The 19,463-nt window shown below is 37.7% G+C and overlaps 1 protein-coding gene across 2 annotated transcripts in view; it reads right to left on the bottom strand.

The window, feature by feature from the left end:
* The window catches only part of LOC107094017 (6-phosphofructo-2-kinase/fructose-2,6-bisphosphatase 4-like), a 24,525-nt gene extending 5,073 nt beyond the window's left edge, over window positions 1-19,452 (bottom strand). Inside the window, exons 1-12 of one of the 2 annotated variants that reach the window (XM_015389411.1) lie at window positions 19,315-19,452; window positions 5,132-5,248; window positions 4,938-5,034; window positions 4,530-4,596; window positions 4,372-4,446; window positions 4,228-4,284; window positions 3,975-4,096; window positions 3,655-3,862; window positions 2,679-2,825; window positions 2,491-2,595; window positions 2,249-2,378; window positions 579-641 (exon numbers count right to left, since the gene is read on the bottom strand). In XM_015389411.1, coding sequence (XP_015244897.1) covers window positions 579-641; window positions 2,249-2,378; window positions 2,491-2,595; window positions 2,679-2,825; window positions 3,655-3,862; window positions 3,975-4,096; window positions 4,228-4,284; window positions 4,372-4,446; window positions 4,530-4,596; window positions 4,938-5,034; window positions 5,132-5,248; window positions 19,315-19,357 — 1,231 coding nt within the window. In that variant the 5' untranslated portion in view covers window positions 19,358-19,452. Of the gene's footprint in view, window positions 1-578; window positions 642-2,248; window positions 2,379-2,490; window positions 2,596-2,678; window positions 2,826-3,654; window positions 3,863-3,974; window positions 4,097-4,227; window positions 4,285-4,371; window positions 4,447-4,529; window positions 4,597-4,937; window positions 5,035-5,131; window positions 5,249-8,334; window positions 8,536-19,314 lie in introns of those variants that run through there. The other variant, XM_015389410.1, reaches the window with a different exon arrangement.
* Window positions 19,453-19,463: the final 11 nt, after the last annotated feature.

Genomic DNA, 19,463 nt, shown 5'->3' with positions numbered 1-19,463 from the left:
CGTTACTAGCATGGGGTACCTAATAAAGTGGCCGGTGAGTGTATATGCGACTTGTATGTGATATCCTGTGTGAACTGCAGTCATACAACACAAGTGTCCCGCATGTGCAGTAGAGGACGCAATGACATCACAGGACAAGTAAGCATGGATGGTAGCGCTGGAGCGCATCTAGCAATATTTCCCAACCAAAAAACACAATAGTTTCAGGATGGTTAAACATAAATACTGCTCTTCGCATCATCGTCTGCCATGGTTTTTGTTTTTCTTGCCGCTTCTTCATAGCAAGACCCAGAATAGTGACCTTTGCAGAGTATTAATGCCGTTCAGGTCGCATGAATGCGGCCTGGGCGTTCAGACACAGGTTGCAGATCAGATTCGTATCGGATTCAGGACCACATAGCCAAGTGGCATAGGTCGCATTGGAAAAAATCGGATCTGTGTTGTTCAGACTGTCGCATATGAGCCAAAAAAATTGGATTTGGGTCACTTCAGGCTGCAGTGTGAACATAGCCTTAAAGTCTATAAAAAACCTATTAATGGACAGCACAATCTGACAGGAATTAGTCATAAATGCTCACCATAAGCAACTGGTGTCAACTTCAGCACAGTGTGCAGAGGACACTTGAGGTAGGGCAACTCATCTGTGAAAAAAAGAAAGGTTTAGTCAAGCCTCTGTTTATATACTTCACATATATACAGTACCTTACAAAATTATTTATATTTAAGCTTTGCCTCTATGGAGTAGCTACAAGAGGAAAGTCACCATAGGAGAGGTTTAAAGACATATTTATGGGTTATCAGATCTGATGAGTCTACACGAAATACATTAGGTGTCAGAAAGCTAATGATCCAAGTCATTCTAGAGACACTAATCCTTTATTAGAACTTGAAAGAGGCAGCATCATGCTGAGGGGAAGTGTTTCTTAAGCTGGTCAGAGTTGACCAGAGCTGATCAGTGGAGCTCATTTCTGTATTTCTGGAAGAAATATGTTAGAGACGAGACATGGCTTGAGATTTGGGTAAGAGTTTAACTTCCAGCAGGACAACAGCCTAAATATTTATGCTGCCAGGAATGATTAAAATCAAAAGTTGCTCATTAATTAGACTGGTTCTATCAAAGTTCAAACCGAAATCCTGCAAAAAATAAAGATGATTGATTCCTCAAAGGTTTTTTTAAGGCCAGTGCCGATTATTGTGATAACAGTGTAACCTCTTCCCGATATGTGCTACTGATTTTTTAAACCGGTATTGCCTTTTTAACAAATCCTGCAATAATGATTATTTAAACAAAAAGAAACATATATTAATAAATAAATAAAAACTTTGACAATAGGTGGCAAATGGAGGGAGGAGATACACATGCAGTTTAGGTGATCTAAAGGCAAGTTTTGGCCAATCCCCTGTACAGGAAACATGCTAACATTGGCCCAAAATATAGACCGGCCGCTGTATCAGTCCATTCCTAATTAACAATCTGTGGCAAGACTTTTTTTTTTTTAACCCAGATGCTCTCCATCAAGTAATGATATGGTTTGGCTCATTTACAAAGAATTATGGGTGATTAGACACGACTGAAGGCAAGCACATGTCAGGCTTTCCCGATTTCCAGTTTTATGTTGACCTTTCCTTCTGCTTCTCGATTAAGTTTGAAGGGTAAGAATACTTTTGTAGGGCACTGAACCTCCTTTAACCTGGTAATAACTTTTAAAGACTTAAGCCTGAATTATACTCAGGTGGTCAGCGCGTGTCGCAGTGAACATAGTTATGCCCCAACCCCTTCCGCTGACACTCCGCTGCACCTCTCCCAAATTTTAGGCGCAGACAGGGCCGCAGACAGGAGGCATCTGATTGGTCAAATCTACATCCGCTCTACGCTATGCATATTTCCTTTTTGGTACATTACCAGCTTGTTTTTTTTGTAAGACCTCCATTGTGGAAAACGCCCTGTGAAGTTGGACCAGCTAGAAGAGCGAGGTGCATGAGAATGCTGGGACCCTTTTTTGCACCTGGATCCCTGCTTTTTTTTCGCCCTCATGTCCCTCCATTGTCGCACAAGCCTGCCCTAACTTCCTCACCAATTCGGCCGTATCTAGACCCACAGCTAGTTCCTGATTGTTCCTCTTGCGTTTATGGCGTGGAATAACAGCGCAGACCATTTTTTCAATATTGGGCATAAATAAAAAATATCGGCATCAAGCTCATTGCGACACACTGCTGCAGGGAGGATAACCAGCCCTTTAATCCTTACGTGAAGTCTTGTCCAGGAAATATGCCAGCAAGCATCGCATGACGGCCTGGTGACAAATGACCAGAACATTCTCCTGTCTCTCCAGCTCCATGATCACAGGCTCCAGCCGCTGCACCAGGTCCTCATATGACTAACACAGAATCACAGACAAAATGAACACTCTTGCACATGTTACATCATATCAGGAAACTTATTTTACCGATATAGAAAATCTAGAAAAAAAAAAGAAAGAAAAGAATCACCTCTCCTTTTGGATAGCGGTAGCGGTATTTGTCCTGGTCTCTCATTGCAAACTCCAGAGGGAAATGCTCCTGGATCTCCTCGTACATCATTTCTTCACACACACCCTTTGTTAAAAAACACAAGACATTAAAACGTTGCTTTGAAAAATGATAGCGCATTGAAGTGAGGAGAGCAGGAGTTAACTTACAGCATCAATCTCATTGAGAGATTTCCATTGTTCATATGAAACTCCAAGGCACTCTGCTGTCTGGATGGTTCTCTTCATCTGGCTGGTCCAAACCTTCAAATCCTTAATGTTCTGCTCCTCAAGGAAATTCCTCAAGTGTTTAGCAAACTAGATGATTAGAAATATGAAGACTTAGATTAAACCACATGCAGTTTATACCCCTTGAAAAACAAAGAAATTGTAATTATGAAAAGAAGGGAAATGGTACCGATTCGAATGCTGAGCTTGCTTTTTATGCAGCTAATGCTGCAGGTATTTTTGGGAGTCTGCCAGCTTTCAAGATGTAGAAACTGAAGTAATTTTTTTTTTAATGGCTCAAGCACATATTGAACTCTAAACTGGACTCTTATCAACTCGCAACATTACTTTGCATCACCAACATGGCTGAAACTTTTATAATCCTTTTAAATAGGACACAACTCAATGTTATACTGCATTTTGCAACATGTTTATTATATTTTGCAGGTCACTGAACCTTTCCATATTAATGCACTTTTGCACCATCATTTTTTTTTACTGGTTTTCCTTTGCTCCTATATTTATTACATAATGATAATTTCTGCACTTCAAATGGTAATGTTCATTTCACGGTTGTAAGTTGCTTATATCGCTGCTGTAAGCAACGTAATTTTGTTTCGTCAACACTATATGTAAACAAGATGACAAAGGTTGTCCAAGTCTAAGATCTGCATTAGTTGCAGAGAAAAATCCCCATTAAACTGTTTCCACACATTCCCATTTGGACTTAGTTCAGAACTTTGATTAGTCCATTTTTACCAAATTAATATACTTTGAATTTCAACTATTCCATCATAGCTTTGGTTATTTTACATCGACTTAATTGTTATCTGCTATCCTCTGTTAGTCTACATGATAAAGTCCCAAGTTCAAAATGAGAGAAGTTATAATTGTTTCAGCTACATATATGGAAACACACCTCTTTTCCCCTGGAAGACAAGCCAGAGTCTCCTCCAATGCGTCCCTTGATGTTAAGGTCACTCTCACCATGGCGACAGAGGTAGATGGAGCGTGGAGTGATGTGGATATTCATCAGGTAGTAGACGATTCGGCTCTGGATGTGGTCAACAACACGGTTCACCATGTACCGACGGCCCACATCCATGATCTTTATGTAAGACACGTCGCTGAAAGCAGAGCAGGAGAAAATAGGTTAGAATCTCTCAATTTTTAGAGGATTTCACCATCGGGTTGTTTTTCTCCTTTTTTTTTTTTTTTTTTTTGTTTAAGCATCTTCACCTGTCCAGATCTTCATCCAGAGGCTGGTAGGAGGTCTCGTAACACTTTATTCTCTCCATGAAGTCTTCGATGGCCTCCTCTGAACTGCAGTTAATGTAGTCTGGGTTTCCCAGCTTCACTTGCTTTAGAAGGAATGCAGAACATGTGAGCGAAAGATGTCTGTTTCACATTGATTTTTATCTAATGATAAGCACCACTGTAGAGAACTTAATATTATTAGATGGAAACAAAACTAATCAAATTCGATGCTTACCACGATATTCTGTGCAATGACCTCTGGGTCTTCACACACAGATTCCACAAAAAACACCTGCAATTAGAAGAAAGCACTGTAAAAAAAAAAAAAAAAACGGTAATCACTTTAAGGTTGGACGGGAAAATCTTCATTCGATCATACTTTGAAACCGTTCTGTTCAGCAAACTTCATAATGGTTCCTCTTCTTTCCCTGGTCGTGTTTGTGGCATCAAACACCTAGAACAGTGAGGAGTGTCGTCGTTACTGCAGCGCTTTCACATGTTTTCTTGAGGAAATTGGGTTAAAACGGAGGGACTTACAGCAACCTGTCCTCCTTCAACGCTTAGGTACTGCCGCACATCGTTCAGCGCCGACATTGCACACTGACTGTGAAAGGGCACAAGGAGTGTTACTGCTTGTAGTTTACAGGAGATTATTTTTCAGAAAGAAAAGAACTTGATTTTGACCTGCCATTTCCTTTATTAGACAAACTGATGGTCATATGTTAAAGTAGAATGTTTCTATGTGGATGTGTAAGAGAGTTTGAAACTCAAAGTTGGTCCAGAAGCCACAAGGGAAAAAAACATTTGAACTCAAACATCTTTACATTTGTTAAAGAAAAAAAAAAATCCAAATAGAGAAATCAAGCCCAGCAGAGTAATTCTTCACAGTGTTTCTTCACTGCATGTGTTGTTTTAAGTAGACCTATGTAGCCTGATTAAACTTACCGTCTGATTTTAACGCCCTCTTCATTATCTGGACGGAAAAACTCAAAGGACTTGTAGATCTTCAGACACTCTCTCCGATAATCCCCAACGTTGAACTCTGAAAACCAGACAGTCACATTTAAATAAAAAAAGAAAAACCAAAGAGCTGCTCTCCGCCTTAACGTGTTGATATGTGTCTGGAATGCTGCTCATACCTTTGGTTGGCACACCTATCCAGTTCAAGTAGCGGGTGAGCTTTTTGGAAATGTACGTCTTTCCACGGGCAGGAAGTCCCACAGTCACGATGAGCGTTGGGCAGTTTGTCATGCAAACTGAGGGGAAAAAAGAAACAAACACTTCATGAACATGGTGCAATACTTATGACTAGATACGTTAAATGTACAGTTTTGTTTTGTTGTTTAAGTGCACACCAATTTCCCCTGACACTTTCAATTTCTGCATCTCAACCACTAAAGTTATAGCTCAGATGTTAAAAGTATATCAGTGGCAGAGTGTAATAGCCCATCTAACTGGATTGAGAAGTTCACCATGCTCATATTCCTGTGATGGTTGGGTTCAGATAATGTCGTGCAGCTCTAATATTCAGCCATGTCTTGTATTTACAGAGCCAGTTCAAGGTGTAAACAAACTTAGGAAGGGTGTCCATGGAGCCCTTGATTGAAGGGAAATGAGAAACCCTTAAATTATGTCCTAACAGAATGAGACCTTTTAACTTTGATTGAAATTTCAATCATAAAAATAACCTCCATTTTATTTTTATTGTCTTTATTTAGGATTAGAGCAAGGATGAAAAATTGTAAATTATTACAAGCTCAACACATTTTTTTTGTGTCTAGTTATATTATTTCTTTTTTTCAAATAAGTTTTATAATTTACTTATTAATTTATCAGTTTTTTTTTTTTTAGAAACTGCAGCATTTTGTTGATTTAAATGTGTAGCAGAAATAAACTTTGAAGCGATTTGATTGGTCAGTAGTTTCTGCTCCAGCTGTGTCTGTACCATTTCTAACCGACAATAACCCGCATGATAAAAAGACCACTTTCCACGTCTGTTTGTGATTTAAACCAATTAAATACCTTTCCAGAGTGTCTGCATTGAAACCCTGTTACCTAATGGAATAAGTCAGAGGAGTTACCTCACCCAAGGAAGTAGTTTGTGGCTAATTACTTAATACGTTGTGTGATGGGAATAATTTGGAGGTTAAGCTATTTAAATGCTGGATTGCACGAGAATCATAGAATCAATTAGCTTGATAAATGCATCATAAAACGATTAAATTCACCCTGGATACTTTAAATAAAAGAGGTTTAACACAACAGGGTACTTAGCGTGTTTATGTCTCCTTTTGGACGACAAATAAAAAAAAAAAAAATTTGAAGTAATTTTAGCTATCACAGTATACATGTAAGATTAAATAATACTACTTATACTTCAGCGATAGTATCTAGGTGTTACTTTATTGTATGTCTTATATTATATCTGTTGGTTGTGCTGTTCTTTTTACATCTCTTTGTAGGTGATGAAGCAGACTGAACATGTTTTATCGTTATTGCCCTTTTATCACCTCTTTCTCTCATCTTCTCTCCTTTTTTTCTGTTTTCCTTTCCTGTTCTACTTAAATTGCAGTATCCATATAATCTGTAATACTCCTTGCATGAATTATAATAAAGCTATTTATTATAATTCATGCCAGGAGTGTTGTTAAGTAAAATCTGTTGGGCTCTTTTTGGCATCAAGACAATTAGTCTTATTGCTACATTCCCAGACAGGACACTGTCTGAAAAAAAAAAAAGAATTCATGTCAGGGAAAGATCTGGGGAGTTTTTATTGTAACAACAACATAAACAATGACATTCAAGTGTTTCTTTCTAATTTGTTTTAAATGTGCTGATCTCAGGCAGTAAAAAAAACAAACAAACAAACAAACAAAAACACAGCTACTAATAGCAGATGCAAAGAAAGTCACTGCAGGTTGTCACTGTTGAAATTCTAGGTGATTCATTAAAACCTATATTATCATCAGGGATGTAAATCACACCCATCATGGCGATTCGATTCAGTATCAACTTTCTGACCCAATGATTCAATCATTTTCGCTACTCAATAATACACCACGATCCGATTCGATTTATTTATTTTTTTCTTTTTACCTTACAGGCTACCAGACAATGTTGCAAATTTGAAATAAATCAATGAAAGCTTTTATATCGTTATGCATTTTATTTGAGAAACAACAGCAAATAACAGAAGTAGCAAAGTTGTACTCCACCTAGGCCTATAAAAACCTCGTTCAGTAAAAAATAATAATCCCTCTGTCTTTACGCGAGTGTGTGCAAGCGGAAAGAGGGTAGATTCAAAAACATGAATCGATACTGTTACGGACGTGTTGATGCATCGGATCGTCGGCTGTTGGATCGATGCATCGATACAAAACAATTAATATTTACATCCCTAATTATTATTAAAAAAATTTTGGGGCTGTTTGTTTATACAATGCTGCTCATTTATATTTATTCTTATTTATTAAGAATACTTTAACCTGATTGAATTTCCAGGTGTTTAACTTTTAATCTACTTATTTATTTTGATTGTATTTCTATTTTTACGGGTAAATTCAGCAAAGCTCTTTAAAATGATAAATGATAATAATTACTCATACTCATAACTGTCTCCTTTTTCTGATATTTAAGCATTTTAACTTTCAACAATGTCCTTTCAGAATCGGTGAGTCCGGTTTTGCCCCCCAAAAGGGGCGTGGTTTTAGGGCGGCGGAAGTGACGTGATTGGCTGGCGAGGGTAAACAAGTGGGACCCCTCAACTACAATTTTGCCCATGTAGAAATAGTATTTTCTGATAAGGAATATTAGATCGATTCTGGTAGTTATTAACACAAAAATATTATAAATCCTAAAATTATTTCCATCATCTTGCATTTTTAAGTTTTAAGTTTTCTCCTTTGCATAAAATAGTTGCAACGAGTGAGACGTTTGGTGCCAAAGTTAAAGGCAGGACGGGACTGGGTGCAGCTTGCAAATCAAAAAAAGGAAAGTAGAGGAAAGCAGAGCTTTGAGTCAGATAAAGAGCAAGCAGCCGTGAGAGATTAAAGAGCATCTGCCAAGTCTCACGCCCATACAGGTTAGATCTGGTTAAGCCTAAATTACATTTCTGAAATGACTTCCATTCTTATGTCTTTCCATGGAAGCATAATTAGTGTGAACACGGATTAGAAGAGCAGAGCATGATGCAACACTTCCAGTTTCCCACCTTGGATCGTCGAAATGAGTTAAAATCTAGTTTTCTTAAGGGAAATAAACATAAAACTAAAAGTAAGGGCAACTGAAAAACAATGTCTGTCCCAGTCGCATCCTGTGTTGGCGCACTTGCCGCATCTCTTACCCCGTCTGTGCGCAATGTGCCCGTTTTTATGCGGCATCCAGATCTTCTTCAGCGGGTTCTGGGTAAGCTCCCGCGGGTGGTTCTCTAAGCGATGATCCTCGTTGTCCAACATCCTGTTTCTTCGATTATCAGAGCTAATCTCCTCTCTGCAAACGGAGGCGGTGAGCTGCTGTCCTATTCAGTGCTGACTGAAGGAGGCTGCAGCAGACTGGATGCCTCATATCAGCTGAGAAACAGCAGTTTCTCCGTACCGTAAGAAGTGGAAACAGAGCGCAAGGGGAAAAGGCGAGGAAGAAAACAAGCCGTCTATGTCACACGTGTTCGGGCCTGGTCCCATACTTTACAATTTAGGTCAAACTAAAACTTTGATTTCCAATTATTTATAGACTCCAAATACTCTTAATTAGGTTCCTGTTCTATAGATACATAGTTTCATTGCTGATGAAGGCAGAAGAAAATCAATACTTCATGAATTTGTGATTAAAATCACAAGCTTTAACTATTCCTCAGTGCCAGATGCGTTTTTCACTTTTAAGTCCCAGTTGAAGGATTAATTTTGACCAACATTTTGATTCAAACTATATCCAACTCTTAGATGCTGAGGGGCTACAAATAAATTGATAGAACATTTTGTACTTGAGGAGAAAAAAATCTGTTTTGTTATGATTTTGTTTTTGATTATGACACCATCTTTAACCATTTAACAAAATGTTCTCAAAAACCTTCGCATTTCCAGGAGGTTTTCCCAAGAAAACATACTTTGAAACGCTACCGTAATGTCTCTGAATCGATCGCCAAGCAAATTAAGCGAGAAGAAAAGAAGCGTTCTGTTGCTCACATGGTACACACATGGACACCGAATGCAACTCGGAAATCAGCCAATCAGAGAACGGAGCAGAAACTCGACGGCCAATAGAAGAGGAGGGGGGATGAATGGTAGGCGTGCTGCCTGTAGAAGACCCGTGTAAACACATCCACATGAAAACTATAAGTCTCTGCTTTTACACGACCTTTTCACGGGCCTCACAGCGTTTGCAACACATTCTTGGTCAGCAACTTATGGCACGCACGCTCTACACTTATGCAATAGAAAGACAGTTATGGTGTAAACACATTCCCTTTCTGCTATCAGCAGACAAGTAAAAAACAAAAATAGATTGTCTGCCCTTTTTTTTCCTAACATACAGGTTGCAGGTCATTGGGTTTATGAAAGGAAGTGCTGCATCCATGCGGTGTGTCTGCATTTTAGATACAAGCCTAATGCAATTCAAGAAATGCCAGTGTCTTAAAGAGTCCTCAACAAAAATCATCAAGATGTTCAAGTTACATAAAAAAAGCAATCAAAAACATCAATTGGGAGTTTATTAAAATATATTTTGGAATGTTCAAACCACAAAGATCCATCCATCAATTTTCTGACACGCCTAATCTCAATTGGAGTCAGGAGGGGTGCTGGTGCCTATCTCCAGCTGTCTACGGGTGAGAGGCGGAGTACACCCTGGACAGGTTGCCAATCCATCGCAGGGCAACACAGCGACAAACAGCCATTCACACACACACTCACACCTAAGGAGAATTTAGAGAAGCCAATCAACCTAACAGTCATGTTTTTGGACTGTGGCAAGAAGCCGGAGTACCAGGAGAGAACCCATGCATGCACACAGAGAACATGCAAACTCCATGCAGAAAGACCCAGTACAGTGCAGTGCTACCCCCTGCGCAGCCCATAAAAATAAATATCATACAATATTGTGAAATGCATGGGATGATGGTTTTTAAATATACATTAAAATGGGGAATGTATATGCCTCAGAAGCCATCATATGAGAAAACAGAGTACATACATGTGTTATATGTGTTATTTATCTCAGCATCAAAAGAGTTGTTGAGTAAAGACCATGCAAGCCCTTTCAGACAACATTATGGAGCAAACAGCAACAAGGAGCAAAGCGCTTAGATCTCAGGGGCCACGACGTTTAAAGCAGAGAGGATACAAACTTAGATTCTAATCTAAGCTCCTTTTGTTTTGTTTTTTTTTTCTGTTTAAGCAGAGACAAGGAATAGTTGGTCGAATATGGAAGGAGATTAAAACAGGGCAGATATGAGACTAGGGTGGCGGTCACCTTTGGTCAGAAAATGAATTGTACTAACCAGGCCTACAGGGTTCTATTTTAATATTACTGTGCTTTTTAAAAGCATTTTTTTTCTAATACTTTTCAGTTCTGCAGTATTTGTCTATAAACCTAATCAGTGCTTACTACACAATTAAACGGTGGATTCTGCTGTTGAATTTTCTAAGTAACAGATACAGGCCTTTGTCATCATAGCACTTGCTCTGATATAAAAGGAACTTCATAGAGTCATCATGTCCTCCACTGCCTTGGCAGCAGCAGCTTTGAGGCTGGAGGCACAAACTATAAAGGCTCCAACTCATTGGGTACCAGAAAGCTTCCCTCAACCTCCTGTGATCAAGAGGATGAAAAATCCTCAATGGACAGGTGGTAGTTAAGCCACCAAAAAAAAAAAAAAAATAATAATAATAATAAATCCCCCAACTCAGATGTTTAAGTGTAACTCACGCATTAAACCTCGACTCACAGCTGCCATGAAATAGGCTTGAAGTGATGTCTTTGATTGGCTAAGCCAATGCAGAGGCCTAAATTCCATAGACAATCTAAGGTAAGACTTTTAACTTCTCCAGACATCATGGAGTCTGGCTAAGATGATCAGGCTACTCTATAAAGAATAGTGTTTCAAAAGATGCCTTATAGATGTGCAAAGACAGACTGGATGGATAAATGTCAGTGAAAGGTTGTACTGAAAAATATTGACACATGAGTGCATGCCAATCAGTTTAGATTTTATTTATAAATAAAGTAGTCACTGACTAATACATATTTTTTGTCCATTGTTTAAAAAAAAATGTAATTGGCCTAAGGGCATTAAGGTGTTTGCCGATTCATTGATGTATTTAGCAGCTACACCTTGAGATCAGGTAAGCCATTGTCTTAATTTGGTTTCATTGTTAATGTTTCCTTTCATTTATGAATAAACCTTTATTTTGTGTAAACTGAGATGCATGTAATTATTCTTGTCATGTAAACGAAGAAAAAAAAACAACTTTACCCTAAAAAATCAGCAGCACATATTGTGGATAGATTAGACTGATGTTCAAAGGGTGTGAATACTTGTGTAATTGTATGTTGCTCAATTTTAAAATGTTGATTATAAAAAAGTTCAATATTTCTGGTCAATTTGTAAATACAGCAAATTGATCTAACAAAAACTGTTTAAGTTTGACAACTAACCATCAGTATTCTTACTGATCAACATAGATTGAAAGATGTTCTATATTTTGTCAGTTAAAGGATAAATAAGGAGCCTGGGCAATAAATAATGACTGCGCAGTTCCTTTAAAAAAGCAAATAGAGGTCTCGCTACCCTGCGTGACAGTCACGGGATCAAATCCTCTGTCAAGTCAACTGGTTCAGTGAAGAAAACATCCTGTCCTTTTGGGCTACTCTGCTTTGTTTTCAACTTGCAGGAAATCCAATGTAGTACTGGAGTAAAAACACCAGGGGGCGGTGTGTAACTACACTTAAAAACCACTCAGTTCACAGGCTGATCAAATCTTTGTTATCAACTCAGCTTCTTGTTGTGAAACAGACTGAGACGGAGATCGAGGGGTTAAGTAACAGTAAGCCAGGCAGCAGGACTGGTAATCCACTCAATTCACACTAGGACCTCTCAATAAACCCAAAACACACACTGACATGGTCTCTTTACCTACTGACAGGGGAATTTGTACGTTTGTGTACATCTAGCGTTTGTTTTAAAGGCTTTTATTTTAATAATGCCTAAATAACTGAATCTAGATCAAAACACCACATAAATCCAACATTAGCATTCCTTAAAGGTATATTGGAGGATATTCTTTTTCCGGGTGGATCATCAAAATAAGTGGTCCTCCTAATTGTCAATCATTCTGTTGACACGTTTGAGTAAGGCCGTCCTACGTGCCCGTCCCAATTTTCTCTTACTGGTGGTGAGTGACAAAGTGGAAAGATTGCAAATCTTGTAAAGTAAGCTTGTGTGAGCGATGCAAACAGCAACTTTTAAAGAGAGCATGCAAGAAGAGAAATGGGCTTGTGCACGCTTTCGAACATGTTTAATTAGCATTCCCTTTCGGTAGTGGGTACAGGGTTGTGCATGAGCATTTCTTTTTTAAGTTGAGTGGGTGGGTGTTTTCAAAAATTTGGGAAAAACCTAAACTATATCTTTAAATTTGTCTAACTATAGAAACGTATAAAAGATGTCATGAATTTTTATCAATAATATATTTTCTAATATGATTTTTGAGATGAAATTATCTCCAGATGTCAACAATAGCCTAAGTAATCCACACAGATAGGGAAATCAACACAGATAAGTCCATTCTTTGGACACAAATAGCACCTAATATATAGAGAAGAAAGTCACAGTCATTGCTCAGTTGTGATTGTGACCCATTATTTCACACATTTAGTCCCAAAATCTTCAAGGTTTTGGCGGGCCTATCATTCTCACCCTGACGTTTGGTTTTAAACATTGATTTTCAATTGGATTCCTGTAGGATCATTGACCTGACACTTTAAAAAAAAATCTTTAACCAGTTTAGATCTTCCTTGGCTTTGTGATTGGGATCACTGTAAAACAAACGTGTTTTATCCTTTAGAGTCTTATCAAGAGCAGTCAACAATGCTCTTGTGTAACACAGAGGAGACAATTGTCTCCTCTGTGTTACACAAGAGCAAAAGAAATTATTCAAGATGTGGAGAAGAGATGAGTGGCTACACAGGGTTTATCGTTGGCAGTAAATTTGAGAATTTTGAGTTTTCTAAAAAAAAATTTAAATACCTCAGTGTCCATCATACACATCAGGAGGGAAACTACTTCTGTGTCTCACAAATAAAAAACATTTTTGCTTTAACTGCTGGCTGATTAAGTTTTATTATCTATAATAAAACAATTATTAGGCCAACAGAGGCCTCAAAGCCACTCAGAGGGGGAGAAGACTTTACTGAAAAAGTAAGACAGAGTTACATATAGAAATACAGTCAAAACACCAACCTTTGATTTCTAGAGACATGTCCTTTGGTCATAAGAAAATTAAAATTCTGATCATTTTTACATTTGGAAAAAATGTGGGGCCTTTAAAGCCTGAGAAAAACTGTGAACTAAGGCAGAGGCAGCATTATGCAATATTAAGTTACAGTCAGCATATGGGCTGCATAAGCCTAAAAACAAAAGCTACAGATTTATACTCAATGCTGACACCGGTTGAGTATTCTTTGAAAATAAACTGTGCAGTACACCACATAACCAGTGCACATGGAGTTGGAAGAGAGAAGACATTTTTCATGCACACAAAAAGTAGCTGTAAGTCATACTGAAAACATTTTTTCTTATCCACTCAGTTCTGGTTCTGACAAAGCCTTAGACTCTATTCATATCCCTTTTTACTCTTAAAGGTAAGCATAAACATTTGACTTGTGTCATTCATCCACCCATATGGTTCTTTTATCATTCTTTCCCAGTATTTTACACACACAGGTAATAGGAGACCCAAGCAGCAACATTGGGTCCCTCATTGTTGGAATCGGCCCTTTTGGTGGAATTGTGATGGTTGTGGTGAAAGCAAGGAGGGCTTAGGTTAGCGGCCTCCCAAGATTGAGGTAAATCAAGGAGGAAGACCAAAATCACGTTATAATGAGAACCTACCCTTGTAGGCTTTTCTGGTGTCAACAAAGAGTCCACACAATAAAACCCCAGCCACTTTTACACGCCACACTGTCTGGCAGGTATTAACTACGGTTCAAAACGTTTTTAAATTTCAAGGTAATGAAACATTTAGGATATTCTCAGAAAAAAATCTCATTATTCTGGTGTTTAGTAAATGTAATGTTAGTATTACTAACCAACCTAATTTAGTGAAGAATTAATCTGTTTTATTTATTTGTCTTTTTACACAGCATTTGGTAATAATGAAGAAAAACACAGATAACTTTCATATATTTTATCCCCACTACATCAATAGCAGACTGGATAAACAGGGCTTTCCATCAACCTCTAATATCAGAAAAATAATATCCAAATGTATTCACATAAGTAATTTGACAATATAACTAACATTTTTGAAGATTGATATTTTGATAATTGGGGATAATGATAATGCAAACAGATGTAGTCCTCTAACCTCTACCTTTTGCACTTGAATATGCTTAAACCCAATCATAAAGAACTTCTTATAATACCTTTCATGAGATATATTTTAAAATGAGGTATTTCACTTAGCTTATGGTGGTTCACTTAAAGCAAATGTAATTATAAAACTTGCAAAACCTGTTGCAAAGGTGTGTCACTTTGGACCGAGTGCAAAACAGCAACATTCATCAATCTCATGACATGTTTCTGCTGGAAAGCTTCAGCCTGTAAAAATTCCTCTCATGCTGTATTTACTTGTTTTCCTTTAATATCTGGTTTATTTATGGCAATAATATTTCCCATTTATTTTCAATTGCATTTCTAAACTCCCGATAGCTTTCTACCAATGAAACACGGTATGTTTCAGCATAGTTCCTTAATGAACTCTGTGACCGTCTGCTAATATGCAACACAAATTAATTGAACCTGTCTTGTGTTAGGGGCATTAAGCAAGCGAGGTGTCCTTTTGATGAAACCCAGTTATCGCGTCCTGAAATGTTCTGCCTAATTGGATTTAGCTTAGGGCATCCATATCTAGCTCTTCTTAGCAAGTTTTATGAAATACCGCTCTGGACATTGAATCCAGGTAAATCTTAAGTGTGCATATACAAGTGGATCTTTTTTTTTAGCTATATTTTAGCTAAGCCACAACATTGTCCTGGCTGTGGACAGGAGTTTGCCATGTGATTTCTGTGGATATGCTAACATACAGGCTGATTAAATGGGCAGCTTGATTGATTGCATCACAAGAAAAGTAAACAGATAACTGTTGATTTAAACAATGAGGGGCGTGCTTTCCATCAAACTACTGGGAAGCAACAGGTCAAGATTCAACATGTACTTTTTTTAGGCTTTGCTTGGGAATGAATACAAACAGAGGTCTTATTTAACAGACATCAAAGTAATATTTTGAGAGATGAAGTACTGGTGTGGCAGTGTTTTTGCTAAACCTGTGGGGATTAAAGAAATGACTTTCAAGGCTGCACATACAGTAGCAATAAGAAGTTTACATCCGGTCATCACGGGTAGTGTTATTATTATATGTTTGGGCTTTAATGTATGGGTTTAAAGTCGGTAATTTTTGGAGAGAATGTTTATTATAGCTTAATGTTTATCGGAATAATCATGATTAATCGATTATTGAAACAATCGTCAAGAAATTTGGTAACCCAATGAAATCAATAATTGGAGTACCAGAAACCTGTCATCTTCTGATAGAGTAACCTACTAAGAGAAGTAAATACGCCTATAATAGTACATGGATATAAACATTTTCCATTTCAAATTAAAAATCTACTTTGTCACTTCTTTGTCCAGAACTTCTCTAGTTTTAGCTTTGTTTAAAAAAAACTGTTAAGCACTTCACTGCATTCCAATCAAGAACAAATATGTCTAAATATCTAAATATAAAAATGATAATAAGACCTGCTCTATAGTCTTTTGCCTTGTGGATTTCAAAATAAAGGCCTATCGTACTGATGGTAAGAGTAAATTACACTGTTGTAAGCATTGAATTTGTTTGTATAAATGTTCCTTTAATAATTAGTTTAAAACATGCTATTAATGTTTTGTTTTTTTTACTTTTAAAACATTTGTTTATTGGGGAAGTTTAACGTTCTCTTTTAAGATTAATCTATTACTGAAAATATAATCTAACATGTAAAAAAAAAAACACAAGTACACAAGTTGGATTATATTGTGCTTTGTTTCTTAAGCTCATAATTGCCCAAACATATTCATAGACCCTCACTAACATTTTTGTCCGGTATTGATAAGCAATTTGCTGAAATCCTGTACAGATTTCTAATTATAACAAGGCTCTTAGTAAGGTTTCAGTCTTTTTCACTCTAAGGTTAAGGTATCTTAATATTTGGTTATTTTTCCTAAAGTGTAATTCTGAGGTCAGATGCTGATGTGAAAGGAGATGGTTTCGCTTTTTCTTGCCATAATCAAGCTTCTGGCATAATTTTGGGTCGATATTTGTCAAATCATAGTTAAAGCAGTTTTATTTCCTGGCATTAACCCAGCTTTTATTTATCAGTCCAGGTCAGGACTTTTACAGAACCTAAATGTCATCCTGTTTTAATCTACTAGAAAACCACCTATGTTCGAAATCCTTGTCCTGCTTGAAAAACTGGTTGTGTTTAAGTTTCATCATTCTGACCAAATGATTAACCTACAAGGAAATAAAGTTAGTTGTGTGTAGAAAGATTAAACATTGGCATTTGGTCAGAGGGTGCTACCCAAAAGAAAAATTCACACACCTTTATGCTTAACCTAAATTCACAGCACTACACATTCATGTGATATAGGTTGTAGAGTAAGGAGTAACTAAACCAGAAGCTTGTTGACGGCACCAAAAAAGTGAAACCATCCTGGTTGACCCAGTGCTTGATCCAACAAAGCCCTTCTGAAATAATGGTTCATATGAATATATGTTTTAACCGCAGACAGTCTTTCCAAAAGAGGTTAAAATGGGGCGCCATATTAAACCCTGTGTAATAAGAACACTGTATAGTAATTCCACACTAAAAATAATTGCTTAGAAGGTCTTTTAATAGCTCATACTCTATTTAACCTTCACGCCCTTGATGCCTTTCCCAGGGTATGATGGTCCTACATGCTAAAGCGTCAGCTGTGTTGGTCCACATTCCCACACTCACTGCATTGCCATAACACAGGCCCGCTCGGAGCTGTTAATGTGATTCTGAGTGAGCGGGTGAACTTTCCCCCAGATAAAGCGAGAGCGAGAGAGAGAGAGAGGGAGGGAGGGAGGAAGGAGTGAAGAGAAATCTCGCAGTTATGCTTGGAAGGACAACAGGGATCTACCATGATGATGATCCACAGCAAGTATCTGTCACATATATAAATGTTAAAACAAAGATTTTAGACGCTGCATCAAAGGAAATTAGCCTTTCTATTTTTTCCATATCTAATGTTATATAGAGCTAATGTAGTGTGTCGGTAATAGCACACATAATACAGAGGTCTGCTGCACCATCTCAAGTGTATCCACTACACATAGGAGTCAAAGCTAAGTTTTGCAGTATAGTAGCCATAGGGAATAGCCAAGTATGTCACAAAGGAGCTGTTTAAATATCTTAAAATACATAAATCAGCAGGTTGCCCTCTGGTATGTTTTTAGGTTCAGCCCCTCCTCTCAGGTAGTTTTAAAATGGAGCACCTCTCCAGCTCCGTCCATCCTCCATACTGCTGCCACAACAGCCATCTAAACCTTAGTTAGCACACTTGGAAGTATCTGTCTGCATCCTGCTTATTAAAAATGACAGCACTGTAATATTAGACTAAATAAGCCTCCAGGACATCTGACTAATGAAATTACATAACAGAACCCTGTCATAAGAACGGACACTCTGGATTATATAGGTCATAGTAACCCCTTCCTTTAATGTGCTACGCTGACCTTTCTGATTGTGCAGAGTTCTCAAACATAAACAAAAAAAGGGTTTTAATTATTTAAAATGAGGCAAACATCACATAGAGAGATGTAGAGACTTAAATGTGAATCTACTAACACTGGAGCACATGTTGAATCGGATTGCAAACCTTAAATTATCACAGAAAGCTCCTCTCCATCTGTCCGCTCCATGCCAACACTTTACCTGCAGCAGGTGTGAACAGTTTGTCACAAGTGCTAGAATAAAGCTTTTATATGTAATGGTCTTAGTTTAATTTAATACATGGAAAAATTGGTTATAATAAGTGATGAATAACTACTTAAACCAAGCATAAACTAAGCGTCATGTAGCTAAGATAGATGGAGTGTAAAACATTTATTCTAAGGTATAAAGTAAGGCTTTTGCAAAATCCAAATATTTTTTTTTTACTCCTTTTCAAATGTTTATCTTCTTAAATTTGAGGATTTCGCATTTTTTTTTCACCTACGTTCATAAAGGATTCATTTTTTATACATTGATTTGTGATTTGTTTTCATTTGCCTAAGATATTTTTTTAATTTACATGCTCAATTGTTTTAATTATATATTTGTTTATCTGCTTTTCAAAATTGGTATGCACTTGATGCTTGCAATTTATTGATTTGCTGAAAACAAAATCCTCTCCTGTTTTCCATTGTTATTGTTGTTTACCTTTTGTGTTATGTATTCAATGAAAATATGAAACTTTTGTTTATAGTTTGGAAGTAGGATGATATTTATTTGTTGAAGAAGCACTGCCTTATTTAATTTATTATTATATTATATTATATATATTATATTAATTTATATGAAACTGCTCCTTTGTTTTTTTTTCCGGGATATTCCTATTTATCATAATAAAGCGGATCCAGTCAATAAAAAGGTACTGTTGTCTCATGCAATGTGTTTAAGAGTAATAAACTAGTAATAAAAGACATGCATAATATACAGTTCCTAGATTTCCTTCTCCAAACTGTCAACATGTCAGTTTGTTTAAGCTGCAGCCAGGCTAAGCAGCTGATAAGGCGCCACCAAAACAAAGCATCCTCCACATAAACAAGCTTTAAATAACAGAACAATCATTTGTAGCTCATTTCGCGTCTGTAACTTGCAGTCTGCTCCGACTCTCCTTCTGTCAGCTCTGAACGAAGCCTACGTGACGCTGACTTGTTTACTTGGTCCGCCTGCTAACCCAGCTGCAGCTCTGTGTCTGCACACAGTATCCGCTCCAAACAGCCTCACGACCAGAAACCGAACAAGAGGGAGGAAAGTGAGAGCGGAGGTCTGCTCCGCCGCCTACCTGGCCTGTCTCGTGGGTTGTTCGGGCGGCAGGAGCCCCTCATGGTCTCGGTTTAAAGCCCTCTTGCTGTCAGTCTGCAGAGCAGTGAGTGGGAGATGTCCACAGCAGAGCGCAGGCAGCGATGAATGAATTGGGAGAGCGCGCGCTAA

The sequence above is a fragment of the Cyprinodon variegatus genome, unplaced genomic scaffold, assembly GCF_000732505.1.
Source record: "Cyprinodon variegatus isolate N-32 unplaced genomic scaffold, C_variegatus-1.0 Scaffold457, whole genome shotgun sequence".
Classification (NCBI taxonomy): Eukaryota; Metazoa; Chordata; class Actinopteri; order Cyprinodontiformes; family Cyprinodontidae; genus Cyprinodon; species Cyprinodon variegatus.
This window is presented reverse-complemented; position numbering and strand designations above follow the sequence as displayed.